The 21,577-nt window shown below is 32.0% G+C and overlaps 1 protein-coding gene across 1 annotated transcript; it reads right to left on the reverse strand.

The window, feature by feature from the left end:
* Positions 1 to 448: 448 nt before the first annotated feature.
* LOC138335092 (uncharacterized) lies at positions 449 to 19,702 on the reverse strand. Its single transcript, XM_069284009.1, has 10 exons — positions 19,598 to 19,702; positions 16,014 to 17,735; positions 15,367 to 15,453; positions 14,868 to 15,032; positions 14,228 to 14,403; positions 13,250 to 13,399; positions 12,790 to 12,904; positions 12,200 to 12,377; positions 11,277 to 11,485; positions 449 to 10,685 (listed from the first exon to the last, which is right to left on the reverse strand). The coding sequence occupies exons 2-10, from the start codon at positions 17,716 to 17,718 to the stop codon at positions 10,480 to 10,482; spliced, it is 2,991 nt and encodes a 996-aa protein (XP_069140110.1). The 5' UTR covers positions 17,719 to 17,735; positions 19,598 to 19,702; the 3' UTR covers positions 449 to 10,479.
* Positions 19,703 to 21,577: the final 1,875 nt, after the last annotated feature.

Raw genomic sequence — 21,577 nt, forward strand, 5'->3', positions numbered from 1 at the left:
TACACATTCGTTTCCGTTTTGAATTTGCTTCCCAGACGTAGAGGGTAAAATGGTAATGTGTCGGGACACTTTAATCTCTCTGCCACTGAGGCACTTAACGAATGCTCATTTTCCTACCATGCCAAGTCTTGTATACATACATTGAACCCCTGATAATCCAGATGTCGATGGTTTGGAAAACTCACAATGTGGATTGGAATATCGAGAACAGATTTTATCATTACTACGGTAAGTAAACATAATCTGGCAGTCCGAAAAATTTGCAGGCCAAACGGTTTGAGATAGGGATGCAAGTGTTTGGGTTATCAGGGTCCACTGTATATTGTGAATAGGTGACAAATGATTTGTACCAATTTTTGTTCCTCACACAGGTTTGCATACTTTTGTATATGATTTCAGTTGTTTCTTTCACCCATCTAACCGTGAAATAACAAATCCAACAACAATGTTAATTCATAACTTTATTAATATCTTCATAGGATACAAGATATGGAAAAATACATCATAGCTCATATGTTCAACAGTTCACATAACGGGTAAATATCCAAGCAATGGTACTCGGGAGAGATACTCGACATGAAAAACGTCTTTATGATCTTCACAGTTTTTACAAACATTTGTTACTTTTGACAAATTTGCATAATTATATTGTTTAATGTATCATTATAGAATATAGGTTTTTCTACATCACAACCAAAACGTTTCTGAAGTCAAATCAATTGGTCTTTTTTTTTCCCCCCTAATAAAAATTTATTATAACAGATACAAGATGAGTATAGCTCTGTGGGATAGTGAAAATCCCTAGATTGTTAAATTCTGATTATTGAAAAACGATTTTCCCCTCCCCAATACAATTTAGTTCAAAGTAAAAATACAGAAAATTAATGTTCATCATAAATCATGAATTTCTCCTTAATTATTCATCATCTCGCCCCCCAAACAAGGATTTTGTCTGGTTTTTTCTTTCTGAAGAACTGTATTGAATACATTATATATTTGATTGACAATCAGTCATTTATCATAAGATAAATGTTTAATAATCTTATTTCATGGAAGAACTTATAATGTTCCTTTAATGTTGTCCATCAAAGTGGAAGTTTCTTTACTAAATCTTTAAAAAATATATATCAAACAATTTATGGCAAAATTCTTTTGTCTTTGAGTGTAAAAGCCGAGTATAAAATGTGGCAAAAATGACTATTGTAACATCTGCACCAAAAACTGGAAAGCGAACAATGTATCAATGGATGTAAAAACAATATCACAATTTGGGACCAAGCACACCCACCATTTACCAAAAACACTTTCCACAATTATTTTGTTGTAGCACAAGGGTACAGATAAATTCATTCCTAGAATTCACTTGATGAACAGGTGCACTTCAATAAATACCAGGGTACCACTAACATGACTAACAAAACTAATTATCATCACAAGTTATAATAATTAACAAATACAGATGAGCTTCATCACCTTAAACTTGTAGAAGTCAAAAACATTTGAAAAAAATCGGCCAAATTTTTAACGCTTGACATTTTAATTCTCATAACTTGAGAACTGTTTTATAAAAACATTTATTTCTTTTGTGTTTTACTGTAATTCTTAATTTAACAAGAAAATGAGGCTCAACTGTATACTATTTTAGCACTATTTGTCATATGTTTAAAAACTTGTTCACAACATTATTACTTAACAAAGATATCATTTTACTATGGTAAAGCTATTGAAAAAGGGATAAGGTATTGGTATGATATGTATGTACATGTATTGTAAATATATGTGTAGACATTACATATACAACTAGAATATTTCTAACAGACGTTGGGAACAATGTTTTACCTTAATTCTAGAATATTTCTCACTAACACAACATCCAGGATACAGTATTTATCATCGACATTTAGAATATATTGTATGGTTTCTCCACATCGAGACAATAACAGAACAATATATAGTAGCTAGAAAAGGCTCTGATTTCTCGAAATAAAAGTGCAGACTTCAGTCAAAACTTCTTGCATAACTTATCATATTTGGCCAAATAGGCGCCCTATTCAGCCAAATAGGCGCCCAAGGTGCTTAAAATTTGAAGAAATGAAAGGACTCTTAATGGAACAAAATTTGGGCTAATATTTCACATAAGAATAAACTAGAGAAACCTACACAGTTGTCAGTCTGTATTTATGTCAAGATAAGTGATATTGAGTCCTCAAAAAGGGGGAGGTGTGCTTATTGGGTCAAATACTGTATGTAAAAAAAAAGCTACTTAGTTTCGAGAAATCACGCCCCGGATCATCGACGCCACATGAGGTAAGTTACTGCGGTACTACAAAACAGCCCAGTGATTGTGCGTATTGAGCTATCGTCTAAAGGTGTGCTGATGGCAGATATTACTAACATATAGTCTATAGGCACAAAGGTCGGTTGCATTTGAGCGTATACCACATAAAAAGATTATACATAAGGGCACTATCATGTCAATAAGTCACATTCTATGTGTGGATCTTATGGTATATCATCACAATACTCCAAATAATTTCAATAATTTTCTTTTTAAACCAATTCCATCTTTACATATAAGTTATCTGCTCTTGAAAGTTGATATCAGAATTGATATTTGTTACTATTTTGAGTTAATTTTTTTTTTTTTTTTTTTTTACTTTGTCTATAAATGATATGACAATATGCTCATGAACATTTAACATAACAATCAATACCTACAAAAGCAGATATTCAAACTCGGTAATATACAAATATTTAACTAACATTTTCACATCTCACTAGCGTATTAAATCCTTCATCCTCATATTTTGATTAATCTATCAGTTATTAATGTGCATTGAATTAAAAAGCTGAGTTCCTTGCCTTCTCTGCATGACTGAATTGTAAAATTACCAACAGAATGATTATAATTAATATCTCGTTAATCCTCTGCATTACTTAATAATGACAATTTAAAAAGCATACATTTTGTAGACTAATAAATTCTACTTTTTAGTTTAACAAATCCCAAGGGCTTTTTTCAATCACTCACCTAATATAATACAGGTATTTAGGATTCGTAACCAAATATGTGTACCTACAGTTAGACAGTACTGCCCTCATGTAGGATTTGAACTCTGAACCCAGAGGGGGAAGGTTAGTGGTAATATGTTGGAATACCTCTAGAATGACTAATTATAATATAAAGTAAGATGTCACCATGAATTTATCCCCGAGGACACATTTGAACTCTTCCATTTCAAAACCGGGAACAGTTCATAATATATTTTCAGGGGAAATAATGAATTAATCTAAGAACAGATGGATCAGCAGACAACAGACACTGCACCACGACAAGGTCCTCTGTACCAAGGGAGATAACCATGTAAGTCTTTTTAATATCACTTGGGTATTAATATCATATTAGGTACATATATTTATATGTTATACATATTAATGGGGCCAATATCACAGCAAAGGCTTAATAATTTATTTGACAAAATCTCATTTACATTTTTTTAAATAAATAGGATAGATAGTATTAAAACACTGTTAATATAATAATACACAATCTGATTTTAAAATAATTTAACTTTGGATAATTTGACTGAAGTCTTAATCCTGCATCAAACTAATTAGTATACACTGTAATTGTCTAAAGATTATTAGAATTACATGTATATTCAAGGTAATTAGCATTTCTTTATAAGCAGCTATTTCTTGTATGATAGAAAATAACTAAAACTTGAACTTTAATATCTTTAAATATCTTAAACAAAATCCGAGTAAATTAATACATAATTTTTTCTGATAATAATATCCGTACAGATTATATATATAGAGATCTATAGATTATATATATCTATTTAATTGAAAAACTCACTGGTACTTTTTAATTACATTAATAGAATAATCTGCCCTCTATGATATGCTTTATTACAACACTACAATATTCATACCAGCTAAGAAATCAAATTGTTTTTGTTGATATCCTGTTTATTATCATATTTGTGGATCTTCAGATATTACCTGGTAAATAAAGTATATTATGGGTAAGTAAAGCGTAACTAATATAAAACACGGTTTTAAACAAAACTTAATATTACAATACATTAGAAGATTGGCAGAGTATAAAGAAAATGCCCATACAAAACTAGTATTTAAACCATGCTATATCAATATATAATAATGAGATAAATATTACCATAACCGGGTAAATTGACTGAAATCATTACACATCAATACATTAAAAGATATTCATATTAATGTTCATATTCCATCTTCGTTTGATACTGAATTATCTCCCTTTCAGGAAGGTACAGATGCCTTATGACCTTAAAGGTTGACAGCTCTTTAATGTGCAAAGACAGAATACATAATTTATTACTTATGAAGCAAGCTGGAAAAATAATGAGAACTAAATACCGGGATATTTCTTCATAGTCAATTTGTCATGTTTTGCTGCTTTTACATAAAAGTTCGAGCAGGAATAAAAATAAAATATAGTTAATTTTAAGATCAACAGATGAAAACAGCATTTGTGCTATCTATCTGGTAAGGTTATTTCTACTTATTGGTCATTACTGTAACTAATTGTAAGTTAATATATAGCACTAACTACTGGCGAACAAAACAAAAAAAACTAACAAATTAAAACATGAGGAACAAATATACAATTAAAACAATAAATAACATTAATAAAGAGATAAGTAAACATCCATACATCTAGTATACCAGTTTTATAATTTCCCTTAAAACCATTACAGCAAAGATGTGGTCAATTTCATCTACATTCCTTAACTTTGAGGAATTTCTTACTTAAAATCTGTTATAGGAAAGTATAACATTAAGCTTCAGATTTATTTCCTAAACTCCATTAATGCTTTTCTGTAGAAACATTTTATGTTGAATAATTCCCTGAAGTTAAGGAGTGTTGATAAAACTTGAGCCAGTTAGTATAATGACTAAAAAATTCATACTCCAAAATTGATGAGTTAGGAATCTTGTAGGAAAAAAAATGTTAATTTAAGATATCTCATATTAATGAATCTTGTAGGGAAAAAAATGTTAATTTAAGATATCTCATATTAATAATATTCATTAGACACATATGTATTGTAAATATTCATGTAATTCTAACTTATAGTGTTAGAAATTAAATACTTTTTAGTATCATTTCACCTACCCAATTACAGACTAATTGTATTGAAAGATCTAGTTTTAATTACATTGAACCACCTTAATTTATTGTGTTGAAAGCACATTATTTTGACACTAAGCAGCTAATGAGAACAGAATCAACATCAAACTCAATACACAGATACAGCTGGTTCAACAATTCAGTGACGACAAACAATTCACCACATAACTATAACTAGAAATTATTTTCATCTATACCGAGTCGATGACAAGACACCGTGTCACATGACAATAATCACAAACCATGGCTAAAAGGAAGAATTCAATGTTACCCTGATAAATAAAGCACATATCATTACAAAATGTTGGGATTTGTTAGTGAAGTTTTTATACTCTTTCCCATTTTCATCACCAAAACAGAAAGCTTGGAATATTTTCAAGCTCATTATTTTTCAAATTTTCAGTATGGATTTAATGTTGCAACAAATTTTACTCCAAATCATCGATACTTTAGATGACAATTATAGAGAAAAGCCTCTATGTTATCTTTATGTTTATAACTTTTAAGAAAATATTCCTTTGTTTATTACTTTTATAATTCCAGGACTTAGCTTCAAAAATCTATCCCAACAATTCATATCTTTTGTAATCAACTTACAATCTACCTTATATGTATAACAGTATGGAATAATGACTAGAAAATCAAGAGAGCATGCAAATTAACAAGACAACAGAAATCAAAACAAGCACAAACCTCACCAGATATTACTCTTAAGTATATTGAGACTAATTTAGTCACCCTAATTATTATTATTCGAGAGTTAGCATGATATTCTTTCTGTTACTGTACATTTAACATTGAAAAATGTTGAATGAGTTAATGGTACTTGTTTAAAACTACTTTCCTAACGATGTAACCAGTATACATAGAATCAACATTGAATTACAAAGCAAAGCTGGGGAATAGTAATATGTTGAGTATGGTATATGTATGCAAAAGAAATTTTGTTTTCCATTGCTCACTTCATATCATACAGAGATGGCACATAGAAATAATTCTAATTTCAACAAAGTACTGGTTACAGAACTGGTCCCGATTTCTCAAAACAAATGTTCAGACTTCAAGTCAAAACTTCAGTTTTTTCTCCTTATGTAACTTATGTGGGTTTTTTTTTTAACTTAATTAGTTTCGATCAAGAAATCAGGATCAGATTCACCTATTTAAGACAATTAGCAGATCTTTTCTGATTCATCCCATTTGTAGATAATTTTTATACAATAACATAATTTGTTGTACCAATTAAAAGTGTTCTAACACCTTTGGCTATACAAAGTATTGGATATTTATGAGGAAAATGTCACTGCAAGAATAGGAAGAGTATATATGTATATGAATGTATGCATTAATATTCTAGTTGCAGAACAAAATGATTTATAAAATGAGGTGAGGATTATTTACAAATTTTTGTAAAAAGGTTTATCAAATATTTTGGAGAAAAAAAGTTCAATAATGGAATCTAAGGGTACAAAGGTGATGACAGTTATACAAAAAAAATCGGAATGAATTTTAATACTGAAAAGAGAATCAAATTACCATTAGAAAATATAATCAAATTAGATCAGAAAATATAAAAAAATAAGTGTATACAAAGTTGATAAATTTTGAATATTAAACTCTTTCATTAGTTTGACCACTTAACTAGATAATGCAAGAAATAAAATTAATGAAATTAAACCTTGAAATTAATTTTCTAACAAAGAACTATTGCTATGCATACTCAGTACCAACATTTGTCAGAAAAACCTTACTAACTTATATATATAAAGCCATAACACATGACGAACAACATATACATGTAACTAAAATTACAAAAACAGATTCAATTAATTTCCAATTTTCTTTTCTTTCGAAGTATCACATTTATCCTCAAATAATTAAGTCCCCCTCCCTAGTCTGGTTTGATTTATTTAACATATTGCTGAAAGCTAGGGTCATTTGGTGAAGGTTATATCACTGACCTGACAACAGCCCTATAATGGTTTCAGACCAAGAAATGAAGGACTATACTATTGGTTCCATTACAGACACCTTTAAGTCACAATATACGTAACTAGCTGCACAAAGTCAAGTTAGATTTGACCCCAGTATTGTTACTATTTGTAGATGTAATTAAAATTAAACTTTATCAAAAATATTTATAATCTTTTCTTAGTAACTTTGGTACCACATTTGTTGAAGTTTGATGCTTGTAAACATGCCTTCATTTTAAACTGGTCACAATATTGAAGTAACTATCATTTCTGAACCAAAGTCGAAAGTTTTTGAACCATTCTTAGGATAGTTCGGAAAGACGTCATTTAATTACGGTAGTCATATGGTGTTCTCCGCAACAACTTAACAATGTCGTCTAAATTTGGCTTGTTAAAAAAGTGGACCCCACTTAGCTATCTTCAACATTTATTGAGTTTTTTATCAAATGTTTCCGAATAATTATCGCCTATCTCTGCACAATTTATAATAGGAATTTTTTCTTTATTATTTTTCTAAGTCACGAAAAAAATAAAACAGATACGGATACTAAATTATGATCAATATCTGGTCGAGGTTTCAGGTTTGGAAATTTGGCCTGTGTATTATTATCATAGAAAATGTAAGATAAAAAAGAGTGCTTATTTGCTGATAAATATGGTAAGTAATATTGAAAGAAACGACTAAAAACAAACGTAGAAAATATTGACAAACAAAGGACGGATTACAAAGAATGCCAAAGGAATGTTCCCATGTCACAAAATAAATATCACAATCTCTTACAACAGTTGTCAACATGTACATAAACAGGGTAGACGATGACTGCTATTCACACGGTGGCTCTAGAAATTGATGCGGTAGAAAACAAATTAATAATGAGGCAACCAGAGGTAGAAAGTATTCCAATCCAAAACAATATTACTTTAAAACTAAACTGAAAATGCAAATATTAATTAAGAAAAAAAAAACAACATTGCACAACCCTATTTACATATATGGCAGCACTACAAATATTTTAAACAAAATTTACAACAAAATATAATCAACATGCCATTTTAAGAAAAAGAGGAAATTCAATGAAACGTTATCAGGAAAAATGAGACAAATCTAAAAATGACTTGAATGAAAACTGCAATATTATCTAGGTTTATAAAACATCCCCGCAAATAAAAATCTCTGTAAGACAACATTTGTCATGGAAGCATTTCATACAATTTTTTTTATCATAAAACATCTTAAACTAATTTCTTTTTCAAAATCACAATTGGATTGAAATAAATAAATAAATGATAAATTAATTACAACTATTTACATCACTGTTCCATTACAAATATGAAATCAGTTCGTAAGTTTTTATTGGAACATTTCAGGTATAAATTTTCATAGACCAGCTGTTTATTTGTTTTTTTTTTGTACAGACCAATAATGCCTTTAGCACTGAATTTTATTCAAATGAATATAAAACCAAACACTTCATTAGAATGTCTATTGAAGTTATTGATATGATCTCAATAAAATATGTACCGGTATTACATTATATATTAGATGCTATGACGCTACATGTTCTAAAATTTTGGTACAGTATTTTTTAAATATCAACATTACACATTATAGGTATAATCTTGGCAATCTCAATTAAGATTTTGTCCTAAAATTACTATTAACCATAACACAACTACTAAATATGTTTTAATATCTAAATTATGTCTTCGTTGTTGCTAATACTACCAATGGGAAATATGTGGAAGAAATTGCTAAAGGAACAATTTAAATCTAAAATCAATCTAACAGACAGTTTTTGGTTCAGGGATTATAACACTACTTGTTTGCCAACAAGACATTTACATTACATATAATACAAGTCAAGTTTTATTTTTCATTCTGATCCTATACTACAGTTAAAGATGCTACACCGCCGACGAATGCTAATTTTTTATCTATTCATAACAGGAGCAGATGAATTAGTATTTTTCTTCAGTAGCAAACATTACTTCTTTACACTATTACCATCATTGAAAAGTTTGAGCTTCTTACCTTACTTCAGAATAAATCTATTTAAATAATTAAAGTATTTACAATAATTGCATCCCAAAAATATATTGTGGCACTATGCCCTATATGGAATACAGTACTGATTATGCAGGCAACAAAACAGAACAAATTATTGTATTTGTATTTTTGTGGTTAATTAGACATACATTTACATGATTAAACATTAACTATTGTCTAAATGATATATATTGTTCATGCTCTGTCGGCGGTGGAGCCTCTTTCAATGGCAAAGTCAGTGATATAAAATGGAATACACACTTCCATGTTATTATCTACCTAAATATTTACATGTGCAGTTACTGTAATATATCTGTAACAAATGGTCAACGGAATCACAGGTAGGAGATTATATTGGAGTATCGTATTTTCCGGAGTATAAGCCCCGACTTTTTTTTTTAATGCCCAGAGATAATGACTAGGCTATATAAGACATGACTGTATGTATAATGCCTTTATCATAAGTAAAGCTTCAGTACAGTATTACCTCCCTTTTTTTTTTTTTTTTTGCTTACACAAGATTTGATCCTAAACATTCACATGGTTAGAGATTTTTTTCCTTGTACCATAATTTTTTAATTCATTTTTTTTTTTTTAATTAAATCTTATTTATTTATTTTTAAATAATTAGCATAAGGGTGCTATTAAAACCAAAATCTAAGGCAGGAATTACCTTCATATGTGAATTTTACAACAGTGCACATAATTTAAAAACTCTTATTTTTTGGAAAGAACGTTTTTGACATTTAAAACTTTTCAGTAATAAATAAAAACTGTCCCTCATTAATACCATATTTCTAGTCTAAGCATTTATATTTTCACATGACCGTTTTAATTTATGTTTTAATCAAAATGAAAATAGTTCTAATCTAAATATTGAAAATAAAATTTACATAAAATGATTTTTTATCTTCATAATGAGACCAACATGCCTTCTATAATTTTGTGATTTAGTATTTCTAACTTGCACTATCGTATGCAATGTAAATTTAATCTACTTTCATGCTTTATACGAAATATTTTGATATGATATTTTTATACTATAAAGTTGGTTATAAAAATATATATACAATTTCACACCATCAACAAAATTTTATATCATTTTGCTGGTGAAAAAAATGACAAGTATATCTGGTAAAAAAACCTGCCTGAAACATCATCTCCACTGTTAAAGCTGTCTTCTTTCAAAACAGGTAAAAAAAATTCGGATTTCAATTTGTTTGACTTTATATAACAGTCATCTCCATTTGTTGATTTTGAAGCCATAAACCATAAAGGCTTTCTCATTGGTTGGTAGCTGGAGTATTGAGACACAGTGAGAAGCGCCAAGTCTTAGCTCCGCCTTGGACTCTCAATGCCAGCCAATCATCAATGTTCTGAACGTAGCGAATGTCAGATTCGTCTGAAGGATTTTCAATGTCCGCTTCACCCTCGGGAGAGTGATCTGAGTTCTTGTTGTCCCGAGAAACTGCTTCCATGTCTCCACAACCTGAGATGCAGAATATATTGGTTATCTAATTTTGTTAACTGTACATCTATTTTACATCAATTTGGAAATAAATTCCTATTTCAGCCAAAAGGAAAATAGGTATTACATTTCCAGAAATAAGAGAATCCAGAGAAAACCCAGGAGGTCCAATTGATAAATATATACAATTGTTTTTCGCACATCAATATATGCAATTATATATTCTCACAAAAACACAGGGTTATATTTGTATGCAAGATCTGACACATACATTACATTCAGTCAATTATACACCAACATTGTACCCAAGTGATTGGGCAAATTCATTGGATATCTGGACGAATGTGTGATATAAATGTGTAATGTAGCTATTACTGAAAAACCAATACATTGTTGCAATTTGGTTGCATTAACATTAATATCAAGTTCAACTTATTTACCCCTAAAATTCAATAATAGACTGTACCAGTCTTTGATCTTGAATCGTCCATAGTGTCTTCAGCGGTTAGACATAATCAGGACAGAAAAGCTACATTAAAATGTTATCAATTACATCAGAACAAAATCCTTACACAAGCAACTGGAATGATGGGAGAAAGGGAATATACATACTAAGATCCTCAGACGAGCAAGGTTCCCGGAACAGCCGACCTCCTCCCTTACGATAAGGCTGCTTCTTGAGCACCATGACCGCACCGTTCAGGTACCTAAATATACTTAAGTCCAGGATGCTCTGACGCACGTCTGAGTTGGAGATGTATTCACTCAGCCACCTCTTGATAAAATTGAGATCATTTCCAAGCTGGTAGGCACCAATGTAGCTACAAACAAAATTATGTCTGGTTTGATTTGACAAGTACAGTAGAAAATTACGTTTAGGGAATTATAGCCATAATGTTAGTGTGATTTATCAATATAGTTTTTCCACTGGATTATAATAAATCAATATAATTTTAACCATGTATTGGAAATACTAAAAATGACTTTTATATCAATTTACCATCCTTGACAATCCAGGGGTTACTATCACTGATGGCATATCCCCCCTGGACTATCTTATAGTAAAACTGGAGGCAATAGAAAACACAGGTAGTTTGATTCTTTGATGTACATCAAAGGAAAAGTTTAACTGTACACTTTGATTGAATGTGTTGCTTTGAAGTTGGGTTTTACTCTCTGTAATCTTCAAAGAAAGTCTCTGCATACCTGTGATTGGTCAGTTTTTCTCTCCTGAACTGCCCCCAGTTTTATTATGAGATAATCCAGAGGTGGATATAAAGTTAGTGATAGTAATCCCCAGAGCATCAAGAAAGTCAATTTACATGCTCAACATAAACAATGTATATATCAAATGCTCATAATCAGCAATATTTGGTTTGAATTTCTTAAATATTCTGTTAACAGCTTCAGGTAAAAGAACGCTGGAATTCTGATAAAAAGTGGAAGGTTTGTAGTTGATAAATATCAGCCACCTTAGTTGAGAAACGACTAAGTTCTGTATCAAAAAGGAAGTATTTACAATCAGATTCACTTACCTAAATTTGATTTTCTCTTTGAGTATGAAGTTTTTCCATGATTCACACAATGAGGTAGTTGCCATGGAGATAGCACTTAGCTGGGCTGTTTGTCTTAGTTTACTCACTCCCTCCACCACAGGCTCCAATATTTCCTCTAAAGCATGTTCTATATACACACTGTGTTCTGTTGGAAGCTCTGAAAAATAATTTCAATGAAATTCTTTAATACCAATTTTTTATTCAAAGATAATTTAGTCAAACAAAACCTTAAAAGTTTACGAGTGTCACTGAAGAAAATATCAATCTGACAACGGAATGTTGAATATACAGTGTACATTCATCATATTAACCTATTCTTGTTAGAGTATTTTTTCTAGTTTTAAGAGCCAGAGACAGCTAAGGTCTGGACACTTAATGCCTAACTAGAGTACAAAGGTGGCAAATAAAGTTAGAATTGTCTGCAAGACATTTTAAAATAAACCTGTTTCCATCCATTGAAGAGGGCCAGATGAAATGGGACCTAAAGCTGCCAGATTGACTTGAGAAATATTATAGCCCCCAACCCCCCTCCCCCACCCCCATTTCAAGGTGAGCATGATTATACCAACCTGGTGCAGTTTTCTTTTTCCATGCTTTCCCAACAGGCATGGACTTCTTGAAGTATTCATCTGCCATCTTCTCACAGTTTTCACAGAAAACCTTCATGGAGGATCCAGAAAGTGTCTACCAATTTAAAAATATGTGGTTTTAACACACTGCAAAGCTTGGAAAACATGGGACACATGGTATGTATATTCAGTGAATAGGTGACATACTTGATGACTTTAATTTATTGTATTATTATCATTAGGTGTAGGTATGAGTTTTACAGTTGTCATACTTCTCCTGCACAGATTTCAAAATCAAAATTATTTCAAATTTTTAGACAGCAATATGATCAATCTTTGGTTGAATTTAAAAATAGATTTTGAAATGCATTCAGAAGAAATCTTAAAGATGGAATACAAATCTCCTTGGACCAGAAAGATATATGTCTTCATTATAATATTATTCTTATGTTGTATTAACCTGTAGTTGAGAGTCAGCTGATGACATTTGTTGAGTTATCTCCCCTAAATAGATAATCATTTGTTGATCTGCTTGAGATGGTTTACTAATGGACTTGCCACTGAAGATCCTCGATTGATACAGGGCTTTTTTAGTCTCGTCAGCCAAAATCTGTAAAAAAAAAATTAGTACATCAATGCCTTTACTGATGTTTTTCATCTTGATTAGTATGACTTTACAAATGCTTTTTTTCAAATTGTAACAGAATGTAAAGTTATTTTTGCCCATTTTATTTTATACAACTAATAATATCCAATATACTGTAATTTCCTGCATATAAGCTGCACCAGGGTATAGCCCGCGGGAAGCAAAATCATGTATTTTCTATGATTTTGTAAAGTAAATTACAGAGAACCACACCGCCAGATTACCGCGAGTTATACGTCGATGTAATACTTGAAAGTATGGTATATATGTAAGTATAATAATACGATATGGTGATTTCATTTTGAAGGGGTTATTTAAAGACATGTAAAGTTAACAACAGCATATATTTTGTTAGGAATTAGGTTTCAAATAAAAAATATATAGCTCATGACAAAATTCTTTAGCAAAGGAAGAGGGTTAAATAAGCTTTTTTCTGTGTATTTGATATATTTTACAGCATACAGCCTGCATTTTTTTCAAATTTGGTAATACAATTTAGTTTCCAAATATGGCCCGCATTTGGCATTTTCTGATGTAAAAAATCGCTTAGCCAACGGGCAATACGCAGGAAATTACGGTTCACTGTATTTGGTGTACAAAAAATATTTTTAGCACAATACTTTGTGTTATTTCACTACTGTATATCCACAATTGTATGAATGTGCTGGATGTTGGATAAATATATTAATATTCCATTAGTGGAATATGACCTTCCAGTCTTTTGATTGGTTGAGATTTGAAACTTTGACCTAAACTACTTTTTAAACTATGTCAGCAATCAACAAAGATTACCTTAAGATCTGTCTGTGTAACCAGAAGGAAGTTGCCGACAGCCCAAGATGATAGGAAAGCCTGCGACTTGTGAACACACCAGTTATGGGCCACCTGACAGTTTGCCAGTAGACGACACACAATACTTGTTGTGTGGAAGAGGTCCAAGTCCTGCTTGGGTACAAGTACTGTGGCATCTACAGTATAAAGAATGGAATTAAATTAATGATTTATGGAAATAACAAGATTCCATTAAGCCTCAAATCAAGTGATAGTTCATGCTATCTTCTAACAAATATAACAGAATGAAGATAGATAAAAGTAGTTTCAATGTTATGAGCAATGTACTTTATTTCATTGATAAAGTATGAATTTCTAAAATTTGATGGGAAAATCATTTGAAGTCAATATGAAAATTATTTATAAGTATATACTATGCTTCTGAATTATAATAGCATTTATGGAATCTCTATCTATAAATCATACATTTCAAATGTATACTCATCAATTGTAATATTCACTACTAGATCTTATTTCAAAATTGGAAAATGAAAGTGTTTTTTTTTAAGACAGTAGGATATTACAATACATGTAGTTATCAATGAAATAAATCATAGTAAATTATTGTGAATATAGTATACTAATTTAGGAGATCAACTACCTTTGCCAGTTTCTGACAAGTCTTTAAGATCCTCCTGTAGTATACTGAAGAGCGGCTGGTATGTGTCACGTAGTAGCATGCCAGTCCGAGTACTGTAGTCACCTCCAGCCAAGGGACAAGGGTAACATTTGTCATTCAGCCGTGACCCCAATACCTCACACATATCTGGGAAAGTCAAAATTAAAACAATTTGAGAATGGTTCTGGTAACTTGATTTAATTTTTTTCAACATATTCCTGATGAAAAGTTTCCAAATGAGCTAATATATGCATTATATTTTTCTTTAATTTTTTAACACATTTTTTTTTGTAATTTACTGATCATGAATAGCTGGTAATGATGTGCATCTTTTGCAACTAAATAATTTTCCGCTATCTGGCTTTCAGGGTATATATAATTAAACTATTTCTCAAAATTTTGCAGATGAAATTTTCATGATCATAGCGATGTCCAGCGAAATTGCAAAAATTTCATCCCGATGAAAATATACGGTACTTACTGGTATCCCAAGAAGCCATAGCTGACATTGTGTGGAACTTGCGAGCCAGGCCAAGCATTGATGATACAGATGTCACAGGAAACATGTCTGAAATATAGAAATTCAAGGTAATGTACATGTACAGCAAATAATTTCAAAAACATACGAACAAGTCAATCTAGCAGAAAATTTTAACATTTACCATAAAACCACAACCATTTAGTTTGGAAATATTACCTGCGATAGAATAATGAGCGTCCATATGTATGAATTATTGATTATTGAAATACAGCGCAGACATTCAAAAAAGACATTAAACAAAAACTGGAAATGTAAGACATAAATATCCCTAATTCTATTCCGTCTTTGCATATTACAGAGTTACTTGCTTTTGCGGGTAAGTATCCATTGTGATGTCATTATTTTGTGAACGAAATTCACATTGTTCCTATAACTTATGACATTATGCTTGCAAATACATGACGTCACAATCAATAACTACCTGCAATGGCAAATAACTCTGTAATATGCAAAGATATAATATCGTTTATCAAAGCAGGATAGGATGTGACAGGACACAAGACGGACAAGGATAACACTATGTCCCTCTCCAAATTTCATGGCAAGGACATAAAAAGTTGATTATGAAAAATCCACTCAAACTCTACCTTTCAAACAAACATGTTCAATCATGTTTCTGATGACAGCAATGAGAGTTGCATTGCAGAACACCACACTTCCCAGGCCTCCAATCTCCAATTTTCTCGAGCACCAGGCAGGTTCATGAAACCTCTGCTCAAGGGCTTTCCCAAAGCACTTCCACAGTGTATCCATGTAGCGATTGACAAGCTGTGTTCGGATTGAACCATCATCAGAATCGCCCCAAGAGACTGTCTTTCGTTTGGAGTCAGAGCGAGAGAGGACTGGAGTTTCCTGACCCACTGGTGGCTTCTGTATGCTGACACTTTTACTAGTATTTTGTGATCTACTGCTCTTGTGTTTTGATTTTGAATGGCTTTCACTTTTCCTGAGGAGATGGGTCGAGCTGCACACAATAAACAGAAATGTGTTTGCAAAGTGCTGCTCTTGAGAGGCAAAGTCTGTGAGAGGGGCTGGCTTTTGACTGAGATCTGGGGCTCTGATAGGTCCCACCCTCAACACTGCACCACTGATACTAGTTAGACTACCACTAGCAGTATGATAGTCAGATGTATCTTGGCCATGTGCCATGCTATGATTTTGGCTCTGGACTTCATCATTCCACACATAGGCAGGTATTTTACCGGAGTTGAGAATCTTCATGAATTCTTCATTACATGTGAAGAACCTGTGAGTAGCCAATGCAGCGTATTTAGATCTCTCACTGGCTATGATGTTTAATATCTTCGAAAAAGGGATAGCTTTAGCACTGTTAGCTAGGAACCCAGGAAAGTTTGTTAAACTTGGGTCCGACTTTGAACTCCTGTAGCACCAATCAGATTGAAGGCTGTCAATAATGACACAAGGCTTGTATCTTGCTTTTGGAAGGCTGTTTAGGATGTTATTGAAGTCCTCAAGACCGCGGGTGATATTCCACAAAACTTCTTGTGATAAACCAGCAAGATTGCTGTGTGAGAACACTTGAAATCCAATCATAATGAGTTTCTCCATCCAGTATATGGCACTATTGTACAACGAAAACAATGACTTACGAACATGCTCCACATCGATATAAAGTCTACCAATCATTGGTTGAAGCCATTTACTGGTGTGAATGCGCTGCTTGATACTGTTCCAGTGACCAATGTGTGTCCGAAGGTCCTCGCACAGCGCATTTAGGCAGTACAGTTTTGTCATGGGAGATTCATTTACACACTGGTGTGTTATGGCATAAAATGTCCGATACTCATTTTGTACCAGTGTTTCTAGGTCTTGTACGAAAAATGAGACAGACTTAATCCGGAACATGCAATCTCGGAGGAATTCCAGACGTGCTCTTTCTTCCATGACTTTCCTTAAAGCCTCATACTGCTTTCCCAGACCAAGTACGTGCCTGCAGTGCATGAAACTAATGCTATTGTGATCAGGACTACGTTTACAGACATGGTATCCAGGATTCTTTATCTGAAATGGTTTGCGTAGCAATTTTAAGGTTTCCTCTGCGTCTGGCACTTCAAAGTTTGTTTCAATAACGTTGGATGGAGTTGACATTTGCGTAAAATAACTTCTGTATGGTTTCTTTGATTTTTGAGTTTCCTCCAGGTCCCCGGAATCATTATCTGCCATATCTGCCCTAGAGTCTGTTCCAGGGATCTGGCTAGATGCCACATAGTCTGAAGAAGCAACATTTGTCTGCTCATAGCCAAGATAGGCTGCCATGTCACGGGCATCCATCCCTGTTTTTTATTTATCTGAAAAGAAAATACAGATCTTAAAGTCATTTCATTTTTCTAACAAACCAGTTAAAGATACTTTTTGGGAATTACCGGTAGTCATCTTTGTGCAAGTTTTAATTTTCTTAAAAGGTACTTTAAAAACAGGAGCAGCTAGATACATAAGTATTTGTCTTCAGTAGCATAAACAATTTTAAGTTACTCACTTTAAAAGTTTAAACTATTACCATACAAATATTGAAAAGTGTGAGTTTAATTCACTTTAGAAAATAATTATTACAGCTTTAAAAAAAAATCCATGGACTATGCTCTGTGTGGAATAAGGTATTGATTGCGCAGACAACAAAAGCAAAACTATTAAAAATGTATTTTTGGGTTAATTAGACATATACATGTTTTAAACATCAATTATGCTCTGTCAGCGACTCAGCAGTGGAATAACTTCATTAAAATCGACTGGACCACATCAATTTATGAGATTCCCTAGTTCCTACTTTAGCTTTGTAATCCGATATTGGCAAAATGGTAAGTAAATGACTCAATGTATTCTATGATATTCTTGCATTTGACATGATATATCAACCCAGAGATTGGCGGCTCCTCCATTTTTTCCAATTAACAAAATGACTCCTGTATGTGCCAAGGTTCTTTTTTTATATATATAAATGAACTCATGAACAATTAAATATAGGATAACTTTGAACATTGATAGGCAATAAAAGTTAAACTTTCAGATGATATACTTTATAGGAATAACTTTTGGAAAAAAATACAATTGTAGTGGATTGGACTAGGTCAATGACGATCATCTGTGACCTGGTATGTAGCGCAAATGGTAGAGTATTGTACTAGTATCTTGAGGTCCCAGGTTCGAGCACCAGTTTGGCTAATACATTTCCTCCTATCCTGTTACAAAATTGGCGAGTTTGCCAACCTCTATTTAATTTTTAGGTACTAGAGGTATGCTAATAGCAGGGGATATTCAAACATTTGTGTTGTTGTGTTTTCTGGGGCATATCCTTAGAGAATAATGGAGGGAAGAATATAGCAGAATTTAACTGGGTCGACCATTGATAACCAGATAGCTCAATCAGTAGAACATCCAATTTAATAGTATTGAGTGATCAAAGTTTGAGTCGCGACCTGATCGCCACATGTTTCCTCTCCTGGTACACTTCCATGGTTTTGAATGTATGACTTTCAAGGGGAAAAACGCTTTTCACAGTATTTGTGAAAATAAGTCACCACTATTTGTCTGTTATATCTATATTGAAGCATCCAGTACCCCTATGAGTATGTTTTAGACTTCCAAAAATCTTATTTGACTCTTGGGTCTGCAGCACATGTCTATTTGTCATATGTTTAGACTCTTCAGATTTCTGATCAAGAGTGATTTGACTCCCCCTGAATCTGCTAAAAGTCAATGGTCAACTGGATGCCCTGTAAGATATTTTGTATAAAGCCTGATTGTATGCGTATATTTTGTAAATATAAACTGTCAAAGTGAGTACAGAAACGTTACTTTGAATGACAACAATATCCTCACTGTTGACCTAGGCTGATGTAAATTGTCGGTTTACTATAAAGCAATGCAAAATGGACATCAATATAAATTAGAAAAGAAAATGTGAAATGATAATCGTTGAAATAAAAATAATTATCATTTTAAGTTAATCATAATTAGATATTTTATGCTGATACAATGGAAAAACCAAAAACATGTGTCCGCTGTCTAGGTGACAAGATAAATCCTTCATAATCATATTCATGTTTTTATCATCTCGTCCCAAGTTTACTGCGCATTCACGTGAATTTCAACTTTAAAACCTTCGTATAACTATTGACTAAACGGTTTGCTTGGTAGCATATGCAATGTTTACCTTTTACGTCATAAACTCGTCATATTTAGGCCAAATTGTGGACACCTGCTGGACTAAATTATTACAGGTAACTGTATACATCGCCGCCATGTTTCCAAAACACATTGGTCACGTGACAATTTTTGATGAGACGATAAAATAGAAACAACAACGGTGATACATATTCCGGATATAAATAAAGGATCACCAGTACTTGTTTTTCGTAACTTTAATTTTAACGAAATAGTAACTAATTCTCTTAGAAAAAAAATGATGAGAAAAACATTATTATGAAATCATGAGAGATAGAAATAACAAGCATATGATATAATCAATCTACTTATCACTTGTACATGTACATGTAGCCATGGACATGTCAGTTTTAATATTCCTGACCTTTTGAATAGATTCTAAAGCAGAACATGTATTTTCTTCGTGGGGTCTTAAAATCTAAAGATTTAAAGTATTCAAAATGATGTTCACATTTAAATGAATACACAAATAATTCTTATGAGGCGACTTCAGGCGACTTTTGATTTATTTTAATTTAAATATCCCTTTCAAATACCAGGGTGAAACTGGCATAGTCGTCTAACGCATGAACTTAACAGGGCCAATTAAATCGTTTGGAAATGTGAGGTGAAACCACTCAGGAGTATATCATTCTAGGAATGGATAAACGATTAAAAGGATATTGATTATCAACGCTCTAAATTCAACTTATACAATAATTTATTATATTTTCAATATAAACATATAGGCCTAATTAAAACACATATCCTTCTGCCGTTTTGAATATACAAGGAAATTATTTACCGATTTTCATTCTTAATTTTTGCTTTTGGTTTAAGATTGGTGAAGTTTATAGTTTTAACACAAAATGAAAATCTTTTTAACTTTTGCCCTTTCATCATGAAATGAGTTATAATATATGTGTTATGTTGTGATACATGTACACCACAATGTATTGTACATTTCACTTTTGATTCCTTGTATTTTAAGCTGCAGTGTGGTTAGAAATATATGTAATATAGATATATGTTTCTAGTGTGGTTCAGCCTTGTCCCTGAGCATCAAACCATAGTCAATAAAAATGGTAAATTTTGATTCACCTCAAATAGACCTGTCTTAGGACAAAATACAATAATATCTCAATGTGTGATTTTTTTTACAATTAACCGATTTTATATATTTATATAAAACCTACATTTCTATTTCATAAGCGTTGCCAGTACAATGAAATCGAGGGATACACATGACAACCTGCAATATATCTGTGGGTTAACTCCCTTGACACAGATGAAATTTGTAAATTTCTCAAATAATTCAAAGCTTCACCATTTTAGTGGCGTGATTGGCTGTTTCTTCAATTTGAAATTTTGAATGTGCCAATTCCCTTGATTTAAACTCATTGATAAACTAGAAAACGGTCAAAATATGGATATGACAGCATTGTAAATGAGGGCAATAAATTGGCATTTTTTATAACTTTAATAAATCGAAGTTCGAGTATGGCAATCCAAGTTACTTTTTATTCCGAATTTCCGATATAGGAAATTCTAAATCAGATAAGGGGAATTCTATTGCCCGATATGGTAAATGCCGATATCGGGAATTGAATTTCCCATATCGGAAATTATATTTCTTATATCGGAAATTACTTTTAATATCTGATATCGGAAATTCTAATTCTGATAACGGAAATAGACTTTCCCATATCAGAATTACTGATATAGAAAATTGTTTTCTTATTTCTGATATAAAAAAAATTGAATTTCCGATAACGGAATTAGGATTTCCGATATCAGAATATTAGAATTTCCGATATCAAAATTTCAATTCCGATATCGAAAATCTTAATCCCGATATCGGAATTAATAGATTAAAAGTAACTTGGCTTGCCATACAACAGGTCCTTTTGATTGCAATTAATGAAAAAAATACCTATATGTGCGGTATATCAGCGTAGTATTATGCAATTCATTTCTGTGTCGCTTGATT

Source organism: Argopecten irradians, chromosome 11, assembly GCF_041381155.1.
Source record: "Argopecten irradians isolate NY chromosome 11, Ai_NY, whole genome shotgun sequence".
In the NCBI taxonomy this organism is placed as follows: domain Eukaryota; kingdom Metazoa; phylum Mollusca; class Bivalvia; order Pectinida; family Pectinidae; genus Argopecten; species Argopecten irradians.